Raw genomic sequence first — 22,520 nt, 5'->3', positions numbered from 1 at the left:
AATTGATGGTCACCAACACAAAAAGTGGCTTGAGCTGATGGATCTGGCTAGGAAGGACGTGATGGCCTATAAAGGTTGTTCTTACTCCTCCAACTCAATCCTTCAATAGACCTAGACTATCAGAGAATCCTTCCCAGGGACATCCAATATAAATGTGATGTTTCTAGTGATGGTACACACATACTAATAAGACAGCCCAGAAGTGAATACCAGACCGCCCTCGTTTAGGAGATTGATAGTACCAAGAAAAAATCAAGCATCAACAAGCTCTCTACCACCACCCCCCTACAATAATAAAAGCTCCCCCATTGGGTGAACAAATAAGGGCACTGAGCTGGGGGAGCAGTAACACATATATACATTATAAGGGTATCCTAGCAACACCTTTTCACAATATATCTATACAGCATTAGAACAGTGAAGAAGTTACCCATTAACTGGGAGCTTGCTAGGGACAATTTGATCAATCAATCAATCAATATATACTTTATTGGATTTGGAGAATTCAAAGGAAGATGGAAAGTGTAAGTGAAACCATTACAAATATAGCATTTAATAAGTCTTTACAATAAGAAGTATCATCCTAGACACTAATGTCATCGTGAATTCTATTATGAGTGAGAGAGTAATTATAAATGTCCTCAAAATATGAATCCTTTTTTCCTTAAAATTGATGACTGCAGTGCTGTTCTCACTGGTTTTATAAATGTTTACCGCCGTATCGAAAGACAATCTTACACTTTGCTTCCAGATTCCACACCAAAAACAGAAGATTTGACCTTATCAAACTATAGAGTGAAACATGTTGGAGGTGGTATTGCCGTGATCTTCAACAGGGATTTTAAATGTGACCTTGAAGTGGTTAATATTCCTGGATGCGAAGCAGCATTTTTTAAAATTGCATTAAATTCAAATTTTATGTTCTCTGGTTTCTTAATTTATCGCCCACCTGGAAACAGTACTGTTTGGGCCGCGAATTTGGCTAACTTTATTTCACCTTACTTTCTTAACGCTCAAAACCTGACTGTATTAGGTGATTTAAATCTCCATTTGGAGGACAGGTCAAATAGTACAGTGGTGAACCTCCTGGAGGATTTTACTGCTTTAAATATGACATTGCGAAACGAGGGCCCTACTCACAAAGCGGGACATTTATTGGACCCTATTATATCTAATATGCAGGAGTTAAAATGGCTTAAAACTGACCCTATCTTTTGGTCCGACCATTTTCTCACTCTCTTTAGTATTACTCTCAGAGAACCCACGGAGTTATGCCCCACACGGCCTCCGATCCTTATGAGGAATTGGAAAAGGCTGGACCTGTCTGAGCTGCAGACCGTACTAAAGAAATCCTCCCCTGTTTTGGGCTGCGACATGGAGAAAAATGCGTTGGAAACCCATACATGGTTGGAGAGGGCAGTTGATATTTGTCTACCTGCTGCCAGATGTAGAAAAAATGTACATCGCCCACCAGCTCCCTGGTATACTGAGGATCTCAAAGTAGAAAAAACTAAATGCAAGGCACTCGAACGGAAATGGCGCAAACACTATGACCCGCAAAAGAAAGAAACTTACCGTAAGGCTAGAAACCTTTATCATTCGGCCTGTACGAGAGCCAAAGCCTGTTATGTAGCAGAGACTATTAATACTGCTGCTAACAAAGCACAGACTCTTTTTAATACAGTCAAGGAATTAGCCGGAGCTAATTCCATGGCCGCTACACCCCCCCTTACTACCCAAAAATGTCAAGACCTCGCCACCTATTTTGTGGAAAAAATTGAGACCATTATTGCCAACATTAATCCCCCGCAGAGGGACGGAAATGGTGTTCAGCTTACAGTTGCATCAGTAGGATGCCGGCTTGATTCCTGGCCACCTATCACCTTGGAAAATTTGAAATCTTTGGCTATTTCTATCAAGTCAGGGTCTCCTTGTGATCCTCTCCCGATTAGCATTCTGAGCCAACTTGATGACTCTGCCTTGAAGATTATTTCTGAGACATTAAACGCCTCTATCCATCTGGCAAAAGTCCCATCGTCCTGGAAGCACGCCATGGTCAGCCCTTTGCTGAAGAAGCCTTCTGCTGACCCTGAAGTGTTGGCCAACTATCGCCCTATCTCTCTGCTGCCTGCTTTCTCTAAAATTTTGGAGAAGCACATTCACGGTGTACTTACCACATTTACGGAGAATAACCATCTACTCCATTTCTCCCAGTCAGGCTTCAGGGCTGGTTACTCCACCGAGTCCGCCCTTTTGGGAGTCACCGAGAATATCAGGGGGCTCTTGGACGAGGGGCAAACGGTTGCACTTGTTTTGCTTGATCTAAGTGCAGCCTTCGACACCATCTCACACGACAGACTGCTTATCAGGCTGAGTGAGGATGGTGTCGGAGGGGCAGCGCTGGAATGGATTAAATCCTATCTGTGCAACCGGACGTTTCAGATCTCGTCTTCACAGGCTTAATCAGATACCTTTGTTTCGCCCCATGGTGTGCCGCAGGGCTCAATTTTGAGTCCGTTATTTTTTAATCTGTATCTCCGCCCTCTCGCCGATCTAGCAGAGCGAGTTGGTTTAGAACTTATGACCTATGCGGACGATTCACAGATTATTTTTTCTCTCACCAATTCGGATCCATCATCCCCTTCTGTGCTGAAATTGGGTCTTCATGAAGTCTTCAGCTGGATGTCAACGAACCAGCTGAAGCTCAACGGAGAGAAGACGGAGATCCTTCTCTTAGGTAAAAACAGAAACCTTTGGCAGGACACTCACTGGCCGCCATCCCTGGGGGCTTTTCCTACCCCAGCTACCCATGTCAGGAACTTAGGGGTGCAAATCGATGATACACTATCGATGAAACAGCAGGTCAATAAAGTGGCTGGTACCTGCTTTACTATCCTGAAATGGCTGCGGAAGATTATCTGGATGTTGCCTGCTGATACCCAGAAGACCGTAGTCAATGCCCTCATTACATCTCGGCTTGACTACGGTAACATCCTTTACCTGGGCTCCAACTCAGCCGTGCTTAGGCGGCTTCAGCTAGTCCAGAACTCCGCAGCCAGGTTGCTGTGTAAAATCCCTAGAACAGCAAGGATTTCTAAGTACCTTAAAGACCTGCATTGGCTCAGGGTGGAGAACCGGGTTCGGTTCAAAGCCCTGAGCTACATGTTCAAAATAAAGGCAGGAATCGCACCAAGGTACTTGCAAAAATTAGTTAGGCCCTACTCACCTGCACGTAACCTTCGTTCCTCTAATGCAGCAAACTTTGTGGTACCCAGATTTAAACTGGCCAGAATGGGAGGGAGATCCTTTTCCTATCTGGGACCAGTCCTCTGGAACTCCCTTCCTTCAGTTTTACGTAAGGAGGAAAACTTCGCCAGCTTCAAGAAAAGCGTTAAAACGTGGCTATTTAACAAATAAATAATTGTGGCCTCTGGCTGTTTTTTGCTTTCTATGCTGCTGGTCTCCCAGTCCTGGCGCCGGGAAACCCTTTGTGGGTATCTGTGCGCATTACAAATGCAAAAAATAAATAAATAAATAAAATAAATAAATAAATAAACTAGTCCAAGAATACTTGTTCCCTGTTCCCTCCCACCATTCTATCAACCCAAGTATCCCCCTTATCCTTACTCAGGACCTCAAAAACCCTCCTCTTTTGCATCTTTTTACCTCGGTTAAAATTATCACTCCTACTAAAAATTAATCAATGCTATTGGCCCATGATATTCTTATGACACTGCTCTTCCACTCTTTCTCCCTTTGTATTTCACCCCATCCGACTTTTTTATCTTCCCAGTGGCACAAAATGTTTTTTGCAAAATTTCAGACCTTCTGTTCTTATATTCAATAATCCTAAAGCTATTGTGAATCATTAAGTGGCAGCACAACCTTTCTATGTTGAATTTTTTTATTAAGGGATGGCAGGAGAGGATGAAATATGAGAAAGGACATCAACTTTGTAAATCGTGTATGTAGATATTACTAGTATCCTATTGAATGTATGATATAAATGACAGAAGATGTAAAACTTAGCTCAGGGCCAGTACAAAAACAGGATTGTGTGCAACTGTGTTTTTTGTACAAATATGAATCTACTAGGTTTGCGGCATATGCCACCCTCTGGTGCCTAATTTTTGGGTTATTGCAAAAAGGATCAAAAGTGGCTTAAAAAGGGGACACTTATGGTGCACGCAATAGCAGAAACCTTACAAACGTTAATTGTTCTCCTTCCACCTATTGATCACTGTACACACAGTTTGAATGGATACTAATGAGTTGAAACATTTGCAAGACAGTATTAATGGAAGCAATTCATGTAGAAGAAGGAATCTTGTCTGTAGCATGAAACTCAAAATACATTCTGATACATTTAAACTGATTCAAACATGACTTAATTGTCAAGACAATATGTTGCTTCATATTTCGGGAAAATCAATTGAGATTAGGGCCATTGCAAATACAGGATTGTGTGCAACTGTGTTTTCTTTAGAAATATTAATCTACTATATTTGCTGCATATGCCACCCTCTGTTGCAAAACTTGTAGATTATTGTCAAAAAAGGTTCAAAAGTGGCTTAAAAAGGGACACTCATGGTGCACCGCAATAGCACACACTTTACAGTTAATTGTTCTCCATTCACCTATTGATCGCTGAACACATTTATTGAACAGGTCCTAATGAGTTGATCCATTTTCCAGACATTATTAATGAAAGCAACTCATGTAGAGGATGGAAACGTGTCTGTAGCATGAAGTACATTCTGATACATTTAAATTTGATTCAAAGTGACTTATTTGTCATGAAAACATGTTCCTTCATATTTTGGGAAAGTCATTTGACTCTTTAGACAATCTGCTCAAAGCTACTGGTATTTCACAGGGCACCCAGGGTACAAAAAAATCCCAGGAGATTAGTAAAGGTCACACTTTGTTTTCCATAAAACATGCATGTGGAAATTTGTTTTTTCTGAAGTCATTGTGGTATGTTTTACACAATCTATTTTTCGGTTGGTGTTGAAAGCTTGAGTGTTATTAAAGTCCAGTTCTATCACTTACATAGATGACAATATTTTTATTTGTTGGTGAGTAGCATTTTAAGTAGGATATGGTGAACATGTATACATTTCTTTCATAATAAGAATTTGTATTTTGCAAAGCATTGGACTCAATTTGGTATCACCATGTGTTAAAATATTAGGAACATATTGCAGCAGAATGTACTGTATAAGTTCACATAAACTGCTTTCTTATCTTTTTGTTTTTAAAGTAACCTTTCATAGCCATACAAATCCAAAGGCTCTGCTTAAGAGCAAATATTCTTTAAATTCCTAGTTGAAGGTCTACATTTTGGACAATATCTTTAGATATAAATGTAATGCAATAGTAAGCCCCATATTAAAGGAACCTTGGCTTAATTAACCAGGTTACAAATTTTATTTTAAGGTAAACTAAATGTCAGTACAGTGTAAAACAAATGCCTACTACTTCTGGTTTCCTCTATTATGAATGCAACATTTTCCTGAATTCATAGCATCCTATTGATGTAGCAGTATATTACGAGCTCACGTCTGGAACTTAGTGGAATTGTTAGAGAATTAAAAAAAAATGCTATTTCAGAACAATATGGCCGCGTTTAAGCAAATATCACTAGATAAAACGGAAGTGAAATTACCCTTTTAGATCTCAAACATCATCAGAAATGTTTATCATGTTACAAATATTACACAATAATAATTTCTGTATGTAGACACAGAAAAGTTTGATAACAATCAAGCTCGTGCTAAAGTTTGCAGTCTCCAACACATAGAAATATTTTCAGAGTTGTTTTAATGTAGATCCTAAAAGCAACAATTCAATTTGCACTCTTAAATACTACAGCTCTTAGTAAATTAGAGTCTGAAAGTGAATTTGTTGAGGAATTTAAAATTGAAAAGCACCATTGTTTCCATGGTGAATGTATAAAAAACAAGGATGGCATTAAGATGGAGTGATAGTCGGTAACTTAACATACAATACACCTGTCATGAAAAAAGAGCATGGAACATATTTATATGAAAAAACAGTTTACATTCGTGCAGGATATGGTTGTTTGAAAATCAGACATGTTACAATTTAAAAAGTCAACTTGACACAGAAATGTATGAAGAGTTGAAAAGGTTAACACTTGTAATGCCATGGAAACATGAACAAAGCAAAACAAACAAAACCAGCAATTATTGCTAACTATTTCCTGGCACTGTTTAACTTATGGATTTATATTTTTCCAAGGGTCTTGCCCACAGACATCTCCAGAGATAAGTCTTTGTATCAGAAGAGAAGCCTACAACTTTTGTATTGTTAGTAGGAATCAGTTAGTAGCAGCTGCAAACAAGTAGGTTTGCAAGTAACAACTCACAATTGGTGCATAGTTCTTTCGCCGGAACTGAGCAAATTTGCTTTCAATGTCTCGCCAACGCCTGTTGAGCTTGATGAGGGTTGGCTCCAGTGCTTTGGCAGCCCCGCTCCTAGACAAGCTTTCAGCTTGTCTATGTACCATGTTCAGATCTTCTTTCGCTTTCTCCAATTCTCCATCAATCTCCTATTGAGCAAAATCAATACAATGGCCCAGGGTGGTTAGCTAACCAAATTAAGGGACTTCTCTTTAGCAGTAGTTTAGCAGTAGCAAAACATTCTTGCCGAAGATTTAACTAGCCAGTTGTGCATAATGTTTTGTATGAATTACATGCTTGCAGTAAGCGACAAAGCCTTACCACATATGCAAATGAATTTCATCAATTTCATATGGTTTTCAATCTCTTACATGTCCTACATATTGATAGTGTTACTGGGCATTAAATGGTGTGCCATATTATTAATTTACAGTTCTAAACCTGATTTTACTGACCAAAAATGTATTATGAATTAAATTAATTTACCGTATTTGGGCTACTCACTGTATTTGAAATATAGGTGTTGCTGACTGTGGAGCTCTAGCTGAGTCCTGATTTTTCAAGTGAATGGCAAACTCAAGTCATAATAAAGCAAAATAGCATAATGACAAATGACAAATGTACCTACAAAATAATAACTGAGAACACTTTGCACACAAACGATTATTGATTTTGACAATGAAATATGAGTATGTTTTGAGGAAACAGTGTGCTAAAATGAAATAGGGTTCATCCGTAGAAAGAGAGTCATTTGTTAATCTGGAACAAAAATACATATTAAAAACAATTAAAATGTGTATTATAAAAACATGTCATATTTCTGAAACAAAACACATATTCACAACATATCTCTAATTATATTAATTTATGTGTAACTATGTATATTGTAAGAGCACAATAGTGAAGTCTGACAACTAAACTGGGTTTAAAACTCTAGGAGAATTTGGTAAATCGAGCAGAAAAGATTTGTCACCACACCATACAAAATCATTTGAGATAACACATTCTATAAGCAATCACATGGGAAATTAATAAAATCCAGAATCGTATTAGTTCATGCAGATGGTCAGATGTGAGGGTCTAATAGAATTTTTAGCTATGACTTTAAATGTGCTACCATACAGCAGAAAATGATTACTTACTTTAAACAACAAAGAATCAACATTTTCTGAAGCTATGTCATCTGCAAAATCAGAATGTTGTGCAGAAGCATATGTACGTGTTTTTCGTTTCATTGCTGCACACTTTAATTTTCACTGTATGTTTCTGCTCTCCTAACTGGATTTGAGCATAGAATGTGTTAGTGGCAGCATCTGTTATCAATTAGATAAGATTATCCATGGCATGGTGATTCAGGTTTTACAGCTAGAGCTGCATGTTGGTCATGTGAATCATTTTTCTAAACTTTTAGTTTGTGGTGCCAATTGAAAGCTCCATTCGTGTAGTATGTATTTTTGCTGTTTCATATGTTGTGTAGAAATCCCTTTAGCTGCCTGCCAGAGTTGGATGTGGGTCATCCCCTTTCAGTCACTGAAGACGAAGATTTCTAAGCTTTAGCCATATGTTTTTGATCAACACAAACTCTTGATTGTATAATACAGTTATAATGCGTTTCTTTCTGGTACCATCACTTAACTCAGTCTTCCTGAAAACAGTGAAATTTGGCTGAACTAAAAGAATTGAGAAGAGAATGAAATAACTTGGAAATAAATTAAAGACGTATAACAGAAGGGAAACCAAAATTGTATTGCGTAACTCAAAAATGACGTCTGGAATTGGTAAGCAAAAAGCAAATAGTTGCTGTGGCGCATTGAAGCTAAGAATAATCTAATCACATTAATAAACTGTGCTTTAACGCATGGGCTCCTCAAAAACACTAATATTGAAATTAAACATGGATTTGCTGCCTATTTTTAAAAGGTCTATAGGGGTGAACTACAATTAGACTACTAGTATAGTCAAGTTGTTTTAGATTCTTTCGATATGCTGGTGCTACCCACGGAAGGCCCTGGGGGTTTAGATTTCCCCACCATGAAAGATGAGTTAGGAATTAAGCTCAGAGACATGAATAACTACGCTGAGCGTTTAAGTAAGACAATTTAGATTTACATCACTAACGTTTACGTTTTTCCACCAAGCATTGGATAATTTTTCTTTCTGGAAATTTAGTAGGTCGGAAAGAAGGAGAGGACTACACTAGCTGCATATAATACCAACAAATATCGCTGTTAAATTGATATACAGGTATAATATCGAAATTAAAATCAAACTAGTAAGTAGCTCACAAAGTCAATATCTGACAATGGGTTCACTCAAGAACCTTTAATAATGAAAGAAGTTGTTGTATTCATATTAAGGAAACATCCATGAAGGTAAGCTACATGAATTAATGGTATTGCAACAGATATTTTACAACCCACAGATTAAGACTCAGTCAAGGTAGGTACCAAACAGTACAAGCAGATTTGGAAAACATTATAATTGTCAAAAGACAGTGAGACATGAGCCTACACGAGATCTCAGTGCCTGCAACAACCTTATAATTTCTCTAATTTCACATGCTAGAAAAATAATGCTCAGGATAATTCAACACAGGTTAGAACCATACATGTAAAGAGAATATCTACAGGTAAAAACCATACATGTAAAGAGAATATCTATGTGGAAGCTTGGGTTAGGAAAGGCTGCTGACATTATTGCTGATGCCCAGAATGCATAATGGAAATCAATGTGTGCTTTAGTAACTACATAAATGCCTTAGATTGTGTTCAACTTGTCAACCAGGGGATAGTCTTTATGAAACTAGGTATCCCGGATAATTTCATTTTTTCAATGTATATTCTGTAGATTGGATAAGAAACGAGAATAAAGACAGAATATGATGACCCTGTTTCCTGATTTGCAAAGGAGTAAGATAAGTCTGTAATCTTTTACCCTACCTACTCAACTTGTATAAAGAGCAGATACTGAGTGAAGCCAGTCTAGAAGATGAGCATTTAAGGCTGTCAAGCACAAGCTACCTGTAAAAGTATTTGTTACATATTCTTATACCTGGATAAGATAAAGCAATCTTCCATTCCAGATCATTTTCTGACAAGGCTGAAGACGCTTGAGAATGGGTGGAGGACAGACCAGGAATGAAAGGAGGAGAGTCAAACCATTCTAGCTCTTGCTGGCCTGACAGGGATGCAGCCTTGCCAACCTTGGGTCTCCAACTCTGATCTGTCATCTGAGCAGTCTCCTGACCAGCAAGAAGCTACCTTGGACTTACCAACTACTGAAATGGCAGCAGACACATTGGGTTAGGGAATGGGCGGGAGGTGAGACAATCAATATCTTCTCCAAAAATCACCTAACTCTGGTATTGCTCATTAGACTCCTTTACGGTTTTTGCTGAGCTAAAGTGACATATACACTCATTGGCCTAGTTTCCCTGCCTATCTATGAGCTCTGTCATGATTTTCCAAGTGGGACTCACACCCCTTGCTCCTAGGTTTTACGGCCTAATGGGCCTACATACCTCAATTGTTAGTTCTTTTTTTCTGATCTCTTTTTGCTTCTTTTTATTTGGTATCAGGAATTTCTCCCTCTGTAAGGTCTCAAAGAAAAGCGTTTGAGTTGTCCCCCACAATGTCAACATAGGTTCCACATGGAGAATTATGTTTTTTGTGGGCCCCCAAGTTGGGCAACTGGGAGCACAAGTAGGTGGGCAACAGATGCTTCATATTTAAACTGTACGGTGGGGGGAATTTGTGGATTTTGGTTTGGTAATTTGTTGGTTTTATCCAGAAGGCTTTCCACAAGACCCAACATTTTTGCTGGCCTACATGACAGAAAACATCATGAATCTAGGCATATGATTTCTACTAATATCTACTGCCCAAGTCGATGACACGTGAATTGTTAAGAAAGGAGCTGACCATCTGCATATTTTAACATTGAACATCAGTTGTTTGATTGATAAAACTAAACAAGGGCATGCTCACCATTACCAACACTATTCTCTGATACTCTCCTGTTTTAGGACAACCATTTTCCTGGATGCAGGTCCCTTTCCTTGGCTGATATGGGTTTACTAATGTACTTCACATAGGGTTCACTAGTAGGTCCAGGGATGCTGCAATTCTCCTTTGTCAGAAGTTTTCTCTAAACATACACACTGTGATATGAGACACACAAGGGTGATAGCTTATGAAAATATATGCACCTCTACTGGTAACCGCTACCTTTCTCACAACACTGTCCAAGCTCATACCCGACATTTCACTCAAAATCCTCAACACCGCAGGAGACTTCCATAGCATCATTACCCAAGGTTGCCCACCATAGGGGACATGTCGCTGTATGAGATTTGTTAACTCAATGGGCCTGGGTGATATGTGGATACTCCTTCGCCCCAGTAGTGAAGGCCTCAATTTCTTCTACAATGCGAATGCAGAGTTACTTGTGCAAAGCGTTTTGGACCATGTGCCTGTAATATATTCATGTGGTCATTGACAGTCCTCAACATGGGGAAAATGGAGGGTTAACAATTGATGGTTCACAGATGAGTTCTCCTCATTCCTCAAGAAAGAGGTTAACTCTTACTTTGAAATCAACTTGTGATCTGTTGACCCTCAAGTCACACCATAGGTTAACTTCAAACCTTTGCAGGGGGGGAAAAGCCAAGTGGCGATTTCACTTCTGGAGAATAAACTTTTGGTGATTGGATGTGAATATAGAGGCTCTCATGATTCTGACAGTCACCTCACTTTGGAGATGGTACAGATCTCACTTAAACAGCACTAAACTGCGGAAACAAACCAATTTTGTCTTACTTCTCAGAAACATATATAGGACTATGAAGACAAAGCTGGGAAAATGTTATATTGGCTATGTTGATCGGTCTTGTCATAATCAAGAAATCTGCTAAAAATCAGGTTAATTCCTTGCTGATCGCCACAGTATGGCTTAAACTCTTGTCTCATAATATGCACATTTACATCCAACAGAAATGTATGTGGATTTGGACTTTTGGATGAAATTCTACTGCCCTCACTGACAAGGTAGGATTCTGACTAGTTAGACCAGGAGTTAACTATAGAACAAACAAGGGAGGCCATTTCCTAACTTGTCCCACTCAAGACCCTAGGACTGAATACATTCCCAGTTGAATAGTTTAAACACCATGCATCAGACATCATCCCATTCTTATGTGCTGTGTTTCAAGTGGCAATGCAGGATTGGACTTTTCTGCCAGACCTGAGGGCAGCAATTATCACAGTTCTACTAAAAACAGTCATAACTACAGAGCAATGTGCATCTTTCTAGCGTACAAAATTGATTGATGTGGAATACAAAGTCTTTGCAATATCCATTGTGAACCAGTTGCTCCTTAGAATTCAATCTCTGACACAAGCTGACCACAGTGACTTTCTCTAGCATGCTTCACAAGGCATAACATGAAGCACCTCCATAATGCCTTGCCCTCTATCCCCTTGTCAGTTTGGACAATTGGTGTTGCTGATGGTTGACTTTGAAAAGCATTTGACTCAGTTGGTACGTAGGGATTCAAAGGTCAAAACCTTCTACTGTTGTGGGGAAGTAGTTTTTAGGGTACCCACATTCCCATATCTGAGAGTTCTTTTCGACGAAGGAGGTAACTGGGGCCCTGAAAAAAACAGCTGTAGTACGGCTTTTGCTAGAACGGCATCTGCACTTATGGGTTTCTCAAAAAAGTTAGGGGCTAGGCCGATAGAAGCCCTTATTAAGGTTTATAAAGCTAAATGCCTAGCGGTAGCCACATATGGTTCTCAGACATGGGGCTATTCGCCCCAAGCTAAAATCCAGATTATTGAGAATAAATTCCTTAGATCAGTTCTGACTGTCCCCTCAGTCTTCCCCAACATTCTCTATTCATACAGAGCTGGGGCTAGGATACATAACTGACCAAATTAAAATAGCCCCGCTAATATCTTGGTTGAAAACCTGGTTGAACCAAGAAATTATCCTGAACCACATCATACTGCGAGACTGTTTGAAGCTAGATAAGTCTAATAAAATTCCTTGGTTGGCCTATATTAAATCGGGTTTTCACAATTTGGGACGTCCTGAACTCTTTTCGTCTCCAGACTCCATAGTGAGGAAGGACATTGGACTGGCCAAAAATGATATGATGAACTTATTCTCTCTAGAGCGGGACGAGGTAGAATTGATTAAACCAAATGTCAGAACTAATTATGCCTTAATTAGCTCCCCAGGCCCTGAACCTTCCCTCACCATAGTGAATCACCGCTTTCATTGGCACCTTCTAACAAGATTTTGTTTTAATTTGATTCATTTCTCTCTAGGTTGTTTTAAAAATTGGTGCCCACCAGAACGGGCAGATCCTTGTCAATGTGATGATTTCTCGACCCAGGACACCTTACACTTTATTATGTTCTGTGAACACTATCGAGAAATCAGAAAGAAATTCTTGTTCCCAATTCTGAGGGAGGTGGGTTTTATACAGGTTAGGCCAGCCCTTTTTTTTTACAACAATTAAATACCCCACAAATAATATTCCATGTCGCTAGTTTCCGAGTCGCTGCTACTCGGATAAGGAACAAGATTGCCAAGGTCACACCTATCCCAGTTGATATTTTATGAATTAGATTGTCCGTCTTTTTACTCCACAATTTTATTGTAGGACAAAAGTCCCTGCAATTTTTTAGATATATTTATATTGTATAATATTTACACTGACATAATGAACTTTTTTTGTCTATGATGTTTTTCTGTGTAATTAATTGCTTTCTAGATGAGATTTGGTCCCTGGTTTATATCATCTGCCTACCTCCTTTATACAAATCCCACAGACAGGACACGTATGAACGGGCTGTTGTCCCCTCCCTTTCACATTGTTTGAGGCACAACTTTGGTCTCTCTATTATTTTTTGACCTAGCCATAGAACCACTAGCCTGATCCATGAGAGGATGATGATGTAATCCACGAGTATCAGTTAGGGGAGGAAATTGAAGATCGAGTTTTGCTATATGAAGATGATTCATTCTTCTACCTCAGTAAGGGTCTCTTGTCCAACCCACGAGCAATTAAGCTGGTTCAAAGGTTTAGGGAGGCCTATTGGTCAACTGGGTAAAATGTTTGATATACTTGATCCATGTTCATTGGTTTGTCAGAGGAGCTGCTTTGGGGCCCAAGGCTATATTTGACCAGTTTTAGACATTTGGGGCCATATGTAGGTAAATGGCATTTACCGAATCGTAAATACAGAATTTTACCGATTCGGTATTTACAAATCGGTAAATGCCATGTAGGTAATTATTCAGTATCAATTACCGAATCGTTATGATTCAGAAATTACCGAATCGGTATTTACCGATTCGGTAATTGCCATTGATTCCTAGGCCCATAGGAATCAATGGCAATTACCGAATCGGTAAATACCGATTCGGTAAATTTACCGAATTGTCAAGGGGGACAGGGTGTTACTTTGACACCCTGTTGCACCCCTGATTCTGGCTTGTGTGCCATGTGACACACATACATGCCCTTAGGGCATGTCTGTGTGCCACATGGCACAGGTGTACTTGCACAGATGTGCATGTACACAGAAATTCGTTATTTACCATGCAATAGTATTTCATGGTAAATAACGAATTCCTAAGGGCCTGTGGCACTGTTTCCAGTGCCACCTACATCCCATATTACCGATTCTGTACATTTACTGATTCGGTAATTTACAGATTCTGTAAATTTACCGATTCGGTAAATATACAGAATCAGTAATTTTCTGGCACCTTACATCTGAAACTACAAATACAGGTCGGTAACGGCCGAAATCGGCCGTCACCGACCGGTATTTGGCCACCTACATATGGCCCCAGGTGGGTTTTGTGGCCAACTCCACTACCCAGACATGACCCGATAACATGCCCACCGTCTTATAATCTGCTTACATAAGGATGTAGACTGCTAGGCCACTTCATTTATGTGTAAGTCACAGTATCAAAAATGATTTTCCTAACCCAATTAATACATGACCTTCTGGACCACTATCTTACTTGAGTTTCTTCTAATATTTTCTGTACCCATAACTTGCTGTTCAGGTGCATCAAATGTGAAGGGGCACTCTTAAGGTAACAATGGTGATATGATTGTGAATTAGCAATGCTACACCTTGTCCCATATTATAATGCATCATACCTACTCTGCCCCAGTCCCACAGATGACCCGGCATAACGTACAGACTGAGTGTTGCTGGGGTGATATCTCATGCCAACACTATCTATTTTACAGCAGACTTCCACTGAGCATCCCAGTGACAATAAAGTGATGGTCAATTTTTGGAAGGATTCCCTATGAACAAGCCAAAGGGAAAGTACGCTAATAAGGAAAACTTGGGTGGGTGGGAACTTGATTACCTCAGGTAGTCTCTGTTCATGTGTTCCACAGAATGTGCTTTTATAGCTGAGAAATGTCCTCTGTCCAACGGGGATTCTCTCCTTTGCAGACCAACAGAGTAACTTTGCTCTTCAAATAAAACAACTTTTTAGATACTTCCAATTATGTCATGACCATATGCCCCATTTAATATAAATGGGGTCCATTGAGAAATGTAATCCCTTAAAAGCTATACTCATGATGGGGGAGATGAAAGACTAGAAAATATCCTGTATAGCTAAAACTCTTTTGATCAAATCCCCAGACCTTTGTTGCATTACAAGAAGTGGAAGATTAACTAGATGAGGACTGAAGGGACCTCCTTACATCATTCCAGGCAGTTGCAATCTCAACCTACTCTTGATCGATCCAATTCAAGCAACTACACAGAGTATACTGTTACACAGACAGCTTTGTCAAAATGGGACAATATTATAATTCATCCCCCTATTATTTGGTAAAGGTATTTGTGAAAACCTTTTTTCAAGAAAGATAGTGATTAATTTATTCTGGTCATAGCAATAATTACCGCCTTAAATAGAGTTTAGCAGATTGATACTCAGTCACAAACTTAGGGGATATGCTGACTACCTTATTTAAAGTGCATTATGTGCAAATACACTTGAATATGGTGAACAGGCTATCCATCATGTTTGTGATGGAGTGGCACTACCTAACTCTAAATCATGTCCCTAACCAGCTCCAGGTGTGAAAAAGTATATTGGAATGGAAATAAAAAAAATATCTTATGTCCAAAAAAGCTTATTTGTTATACATTTTGAAAACCTTTCTTAGTCTTTCAGATAATCTAAACAATGGGACAGCTATTGCTTTTGTTAAAGCAATCCATTTATGCTGAGGATTAAAAACAGTTTTTCAGAAATAACACTAAGAAACGTCCATTTATTTAATATATAATTCATTGTTTTTGGTATTGTTGTATCTACCCAAATGTACAAAAACAACACTAATAACATTAAACTTGACTGAGTTACAAGATAGAAGGAAATCATGAAAATATTTAGGGTCATGGATGATGATAGATCCAGCTGTGTCATTCCAAGTGAGTTATTTGAGATAAGTGATTCCGATTTCATGCAATCTGAAAAGGCGAGGTAAAGGTAATTCATTCTCAATTGGTTGGATTGATTTAATACAGATTAAGTGTTTGTCATTCCATCCTTTTTTTCTAGCGCTCACAGTCGAAGAGGTTAAAAAATTTTGCTCAACCAGAGACTATACTTTAATGTTTCCTAATGGGAAAATTGTTCCAAAATATGTCATGACACACATGCGAAATCAAAACATAAGGGTGACTTGGCAAACTTTGCCTTGAGAAAGTACTATCAGACAGCTATGCTTAAGAAACTCTAAAATCTGATTGACATGCTTGATGAGCCAGCTCCTTTGGTCTCACTTGTGAATAGCAGATAAGATAAAACTCTCATATACTGCACCCCAGTTTGGTAAACAATGCGATGTGCTTTTCAATATTAGTAATGTATGGCCTCCAATATTTGAAGAAATTAAGCCATTTAAAATCAAAGCATAGTGTAAACAAATGTTAAGGCTTCTGAAACTTAACTTAAAATCTGATGTCCCATAAAGTCTCCAAAGAATAATGCCTTACAATGTTTAGGATTCATTACATTTTAATTCAATCCATAACAAGCATGGTGTCTGAGATACCCCTAATGTCCTCAATATAACATTTGCACTTCTGTGTACAAAAACACTTATATTAGATCATCCAAGATAAGGGTGCAACAACATTTAGAAATGACAATGGGATTACCAATTTCAACAAATGACTCAGATGCAAACCTCCTCCTGAGCTACAACTATCCAGAAATAGATAACATGGAAAATATACATTTTTTCAACCAAAATGTAAACTAAAAGCCATAGAAAACAGCTCAACCCATCTCAAAACAATATTACTCATATAGTGTATGAGGTGGGGCAGGTTTGTTTATCTTCAAGAAGGTATTTAAACTATAGCTATACAGTTACATCACAAATCCTAAAAGAAGGGCTTGTGACCTAATTTTACTTTGTATGGTAGTTACATTCAAGTTCATTTTGATAAAGCGGAAAGTTAATTCACTACCAAGTACTGAAGTATGGTGGAAATCAGCCAACAAAAGTATTTTATGCAGCAGGTGCTTTACTCATATTAATAGTATTAATTAGGAATTTGAAAAAATATAGCTTCCTACATATAAATACAAAGATAGTAAGAAAAACAACATACAAGTAGGCTAAATAAGTGAAATAAAGGTTGATGTATCCTTAGATTACAATTATAGCCAGGCAGGGTTACTAATTGCCATAGACCTTTATGATGAAATGCAGCACATTGTGCAAGGGGAAGAAAATAGTGTAGAGCGATTTATACCCAAAAATAGTCTGCAGGTGCTGTCAACCACTGACTGTACTTGTGCACTAAAAAGGCTGCCTTGCACAGTGCATGATTTTAGAACAAGGTGCAGTCTCAGTATGCACCGTTTTACATAGGATTTGTACTGGAAGCAAGCTTTGAAGAATCCCACTCAGTTGACGTGTGCTATGCACTGCAGCACACTTACATGTGTGTATTGTTAGGGGAAAATACATAATTCCACCTTTCAGTACCTTCATCAAGGAGGCGCTATTTTTTTAATTCAAAGCATAGTCTAACCATCTCAGTAGATTGTGCTTCAGGACAAAAACTATGGGCGTTTGCTCTTATCCACCTGAGTCAAATTCCTGTAAGCCTCTTAATGTAAAGGGATGCAAAGCAGAGCAAAGCTCTAAATGTGCCAGTAAAAGGGCACATTTCAAGTGTAAAACAACTGTTGCACAGGTAAATTAATACTCTTGCTAGTCTTAGGGTGGCATTGTAGTACTTTTCACCCTCACAGATCTTTTATGAATCTGGGCCTTTCTGTTTTGTGTTTGAACAAATTCAATTAAAATGCTGTGGATTAAAGATGTGTTTACTTTCTCCACTACACATGTGTGGAAAATGAGGCAAGAAGCAAGAGTTAGCGATTGATGCTGCATTGATTCTAGAGTTGTCATAGACTCCAACATTAATTGATCTGATTATTTGTATGTTAGTTTGTTCTGCTGGGTAATAGCATGTAAAGGGGATATTTGTGCTATTAACCTCTGCTTTTTTAAATGGGCTAGGGAATGGCTTCTTCTTCCGATTCTCATCATAAGACAATAAACAACTCTATTCTGGTAACTATTTTGAATAATTTTTTTAATATGCATCTAGATTTTCAACAGATAGTTAGTTGTCTGACTTTTTGAATTTGCAGACTGAGGATTCACAGATGGTGGTAGTTATAAGAGGCATTCCTCCCTTTCCCTGCCTGGAAGCACATAAGTGACTTGGGCAAATCAAGTGCATTCAAAGTAAGTGTAAGCATTTGCAGCTCTTGGCAATCAACTATGCTAAAGTGTAAGGCCTTATCCATTACTCTAAGGGTCCTTTGCGAAGGTAAACTTTATTGTTTTGTAGTCAATTAGTCTATGCAATACTCTTTACCTTGAAACAGAACTTGATACAAATACATTTTGATTGTCTGCATTTATTTTTTGATGTTTTATAAAAACAGAAATACAGTAACTGTTATGGAGCAGTTTGAGCAATTTTGATCGTATTATATTTCTGAAGTCTTCTGTATGTAAATCAGCTGAATGGTGGTCTTGGGCTCTTTAAAGTGTTTTTTATATTATATAAAGAGGTGTTTATATTATACAATACCTATATATTGAAACCAATGACTTTGTTTAGACATTTTAAAACATTAAAGTGTAATGTATACATAGCAGGCTCACTTATTATCACGTAATCAGAATATTGTAAGTTACTGGAGTGCACTAACACCATTTATGTACAGGCCAGTACATATATATTTCTTAGAAAAGAGAGAGGGGTCCTGAGCTGATTAGTTTGGAGAAGAGAGCAGGGAAATCAAAAGATAAAAAATAAACAGAAACGTCTCCAAAGACAGCTTTATATATTGCATTGCAATATGTCCATGATATACAAACTGTGCTACACCAGATCAGTGTTTTTTTGAAGTTATATGTATCTAACATACAAAAATATATTTAATGAATCTTTCTCTTTTTTTATATAATATATATGTATCAATGTGTTTTATACAAAAAACTGAGAGGAAAGTACATATATTAAAATATTCCTATATGTTTAACTCTAAGAGCACCCACACAAAAAAGCTGTAATGGAACAAGCACATGCAAAACACATAATTCTTCACAGTACAAATAACAAAACCAGAGACTAAGCAAAATAATCAGTATTATACAGAAGAAATCCTTTCATAGACAGAAATGCGCTGACTCGCGTTTTGGAAATAAACAGTAAATGAGCAAATCCTTCATCAGAGCGCTGTCTGTATTGACATGTTAGGTGGCAGAAAGCAATTTGCTCAAATTGAAAGATCACGGATTACCTGACTGCGCAGGGTGCTCAACAAAGGCTCACAACCAATGGTTTAAAAACAGGATTCATGGCATATCAAAATCAATGGCACGCTGAAATGAATTATTGTGTTAGCCTTTTCTGTGAATGTTTTTTATGTTAACTGTTCATTTTGTTTTCTATTGTTTTGCTGAGTCTAAGATTTTGTCATTTGTACTATGAAAAATTATGTGTTTTATCTGTACTTGTTCAGTACAGCTTTTTTGTGGGTGCTCATTGATATGTATATATTGTATAAAAAAAAGAAAAAGATTCATTAAATATATTTTTTTCTATGTTTGATAGACACAACTTCAAAGAAACACTGTTCTGGTGTAGATCAGTTTTTATATCATGAACATACTGCGATGCAATATAGGAAGTTGTCTTTGGAGAAGTTTCTCTTTATTTTTTGCCAGGACATATTTATTGCCACATATACCTAAGAAACCAAGTCCTATTCAGATTAGGATTAATTGGTGTCAAGCTATTGCTTGTGGCCTATGTTCATACTCTTAAAACAAAAACATAATCAAATTACTTTTCCCATCCAAAAAGTGTGCAATTCCTATCCCCAAGCAAATGTTAAGCATTGCCCTTTTTTAAAACAGGTGTTGCTTTCTCTCACCATATTTAAAACATACATGTGCTCAATTACATAATGTTTGAACGCAGTGCTGGTCTGTAAACATGGTATGCATGTATAAAGCATCTGAACTACACTGCAATAAATTATTAAAACAAACTTCAGAAATCAGTTTACTTTTGGAGAGGATAAAATTAATTGAATGTATGGACTTACTGGCTTTCAAAACTCTATACTGTGTATTAGTCCAATATGATTAAGTAAAAACAATATATGTTTTTATTCAACATTTCAAGAATAAAAGTTAATTATTTTAATTACAGAAGCACACATGCAATAAACGTATTTCAAACATACAAAGCATGCATATTCTGACAAATGTAGTTTTCTTCATAAATAAGAAGCTACCTTTAATTTCTGTTCATCTTTGGGATCCGGAAGACTAGCAATTTTTTTCTCAATGTCATCCAAACATTTCAAGAGATCATCAGCCTGTCTCTTATACTGATACCATTGGTGGGAAATTTCTGAAGCCTTTTTTCTTCTTTGCGTTCTCAAATCCTATGGCGAGAATGAATAAGATTAGCATATCATAACACATCCCTAACACTAAACTTTCCTTTCTTCTTTTCCTCAAAGATGTTCAGTTATGTCTGAGATGGTTAACCAGGATGAATGTTAGTATGTTAATATTGTTATCACATTTTGCACAAAATTTAACAGTGGTCCATTCAGCTCTGTTTTTTCAGTTCAAAGTGTGTGGTTATTGATAAAGGGGTAGGGTAAATATATGCAAACGTATCGTGTCCCATTGACAGTTCCACAAACATTTGTTCTTCACTGCACAAAAACTGCTTAACAGAATTGCACCAAATGTGTCATGGAGTTGGTGTTTTGCTCAGTATAGGTTCCTTTGTTGGCTTTGTGTAAATCCATTCAGTAGTTCTGTAGATATGTTTGTTACAAAAGGTGCTTGGTGAGGTTGTAATGGTTAATATTTTTGAGCATTAATTTGAGAGTGGTCGGTAGAATATCCAAGGTTTAAAAAAAAAGAAATAAACAATTCAAAATTTCAAAATTTGTTTTTACTGCCAGTCAGCATTGTGAAAAACTGTCAGGGTTAAAGGGAGACAGGATACTTTGACTCTAGGGTGAGGAGTAATCTATGCCTTGCAGCACAGTCAGCTAGGCAGGGCTGATGTAAATGTACAGCAGCCTCCTGGGTAGAGGACCTGGGCTCGGGAAGTGACTGGAGTCCATGCTCACTGCCCACATCCTTCTGCGTGGAGGAAGGAGGGGAAAATGATGTTGCAACCATTTATTTAATAATGAAATATCCTTTACAATAATTAGGCCGCGCATTTGAGACTTCTTGTATATGATTTAGTATATACTTATTATATACCTATATGTGTATGTACTTTGTGGTCTCTGGAGATCAGCCCTAGGACTTGTCTGCTTCCGTTTAGGGACTATGTTTTCGGTTTAACTGCCTCTATTTAACTGTCTTGATGGAAAATGACCAGCAGAGGTGAGTACAATACCAGAATTGCTTTCTGCTGAGGGACTTTCTTTTAAAAAAAATTCCTGGCAACTACCTCTATTTAACTTTCTTGATAGAAATCGACCAGCAGAGGTCAGTAAAACACCAGAATCACTTTAGCATTCTCTAGATTCCAGTCCATTGACATTGTCTTCCAAGGGCACCGTACACAATAATATTTTTTTCAAATCTTGTATTTTCAGTGCTATAACCATGAAGGCCCTAATTTCATTATAAAAACAGAGCTTTGGACTATACCATTTCCCGCTGAAAGGCAATATTTCTCTCCATGTGTTCCCACACTTTGTGTGTCAGACAGTTGAGTGCTTACTTTCCCTCCATGTTAAAGAACAGTAGATGTTTCAGCACCCAGGCTCATGTGCTGCATAGCTAAATACATATAAGGTCCCAAAGGTGAGACCGATTGGATTGTAAATGCATGTTTTTAAAGCATTTGCTAGCCTCAAGGGCGAATCTCTGCCTTCAGCATATAACTGTTTTCAATCAGTGGACTTCTTAGTTATTAACAATATCCTTACAATGCACAATGAATAGTTGAAACAGTAGTAGCAGTAATATCGTCATCATTACTGTATTTACCACTACAACACTAGTCAAAGCAAGTGGCTATGTTGTTAAAACCAATTACCTCTTTAGAACTTAGAATGTAAATCTCATAGAACAGCATCTATCATGACACAGGGCTATGGTACAGGTCACGTCCTTTTAACTTTCAAAAACATTTTGTTCACATTGAAACATACCCACATACTCAAGCATAGGGTTAATTACTATTTAATTTATGCTAAAACGTGTTCAATCCCTTACCATCAGACCCCCCATGGTTTTGTTTGAGTCACACTTTAAAAAAAAAAGTCCATTAGTTAAGGCAAAACATCGCTATTGCAGGTTTGCACCATTTTAACAAATACAATGCAGACTTATATTCATAAATGAAGTGCAACATATGAGGCAGATTGGTGATTCTGATGTAAAGGTTGAAACATCCAACTAAAGATAGTGTATTAAAACTGAAAGTTAAAGCTTAAATACGTGCGGGTGTT

The 22,520-nt window shown here is 37.8% G+C and overlaps 1 protein-coding gene across 2 annotated transcripts in view; it reads right to left on the bottom strand.

Moving 5' to 3' along the window:
- Positions 1 to 22,520, bottom strand: part of DMD (dystrophin) — a 4,652,165-nt gene that overhangs the window by 4,144,046 nt on the left and 485,599 nt on the right. For both annotated transcript variants that reach the window (XM_086934537.1, XM_086934536.1), the window contains 2 exons: positions 20,322 to 20,474; positions 6,392 to 6,574 (listed from right to left, as the gene is read on the bottom strand). In XM_086934537.1, coding sequence (XP_086790663.1) covers positions 6,392 to 6,574; positions 20,322 to 20,474 — 336 coding nt within the window. The remainder of the gene's footprint in view (positions 1 to 6,391; positions 6,575 to 20,321; positions 20,475 to 22,520) is intronic.

The sequence above is a fragment of the Lissotriton vulgaris genome, chromosome 8 (genome assembly GCF_964263255.1).
Source record: "Lissotriton vulgaris chromosome 8, aLisVul1.2, whole genome shotgun sequence".
Classification (NCBI taxonomy): Eukaryota; Metazoa; Chordata; class Amphibia; order Caudata; family Salamandridae; genus Lissotriton; species Lissotriton vulgaris.
Note: the sequence above shows the minus strand (reverse complement) of the source record. Positions and strands in the feature narration are given on the sequence as shown.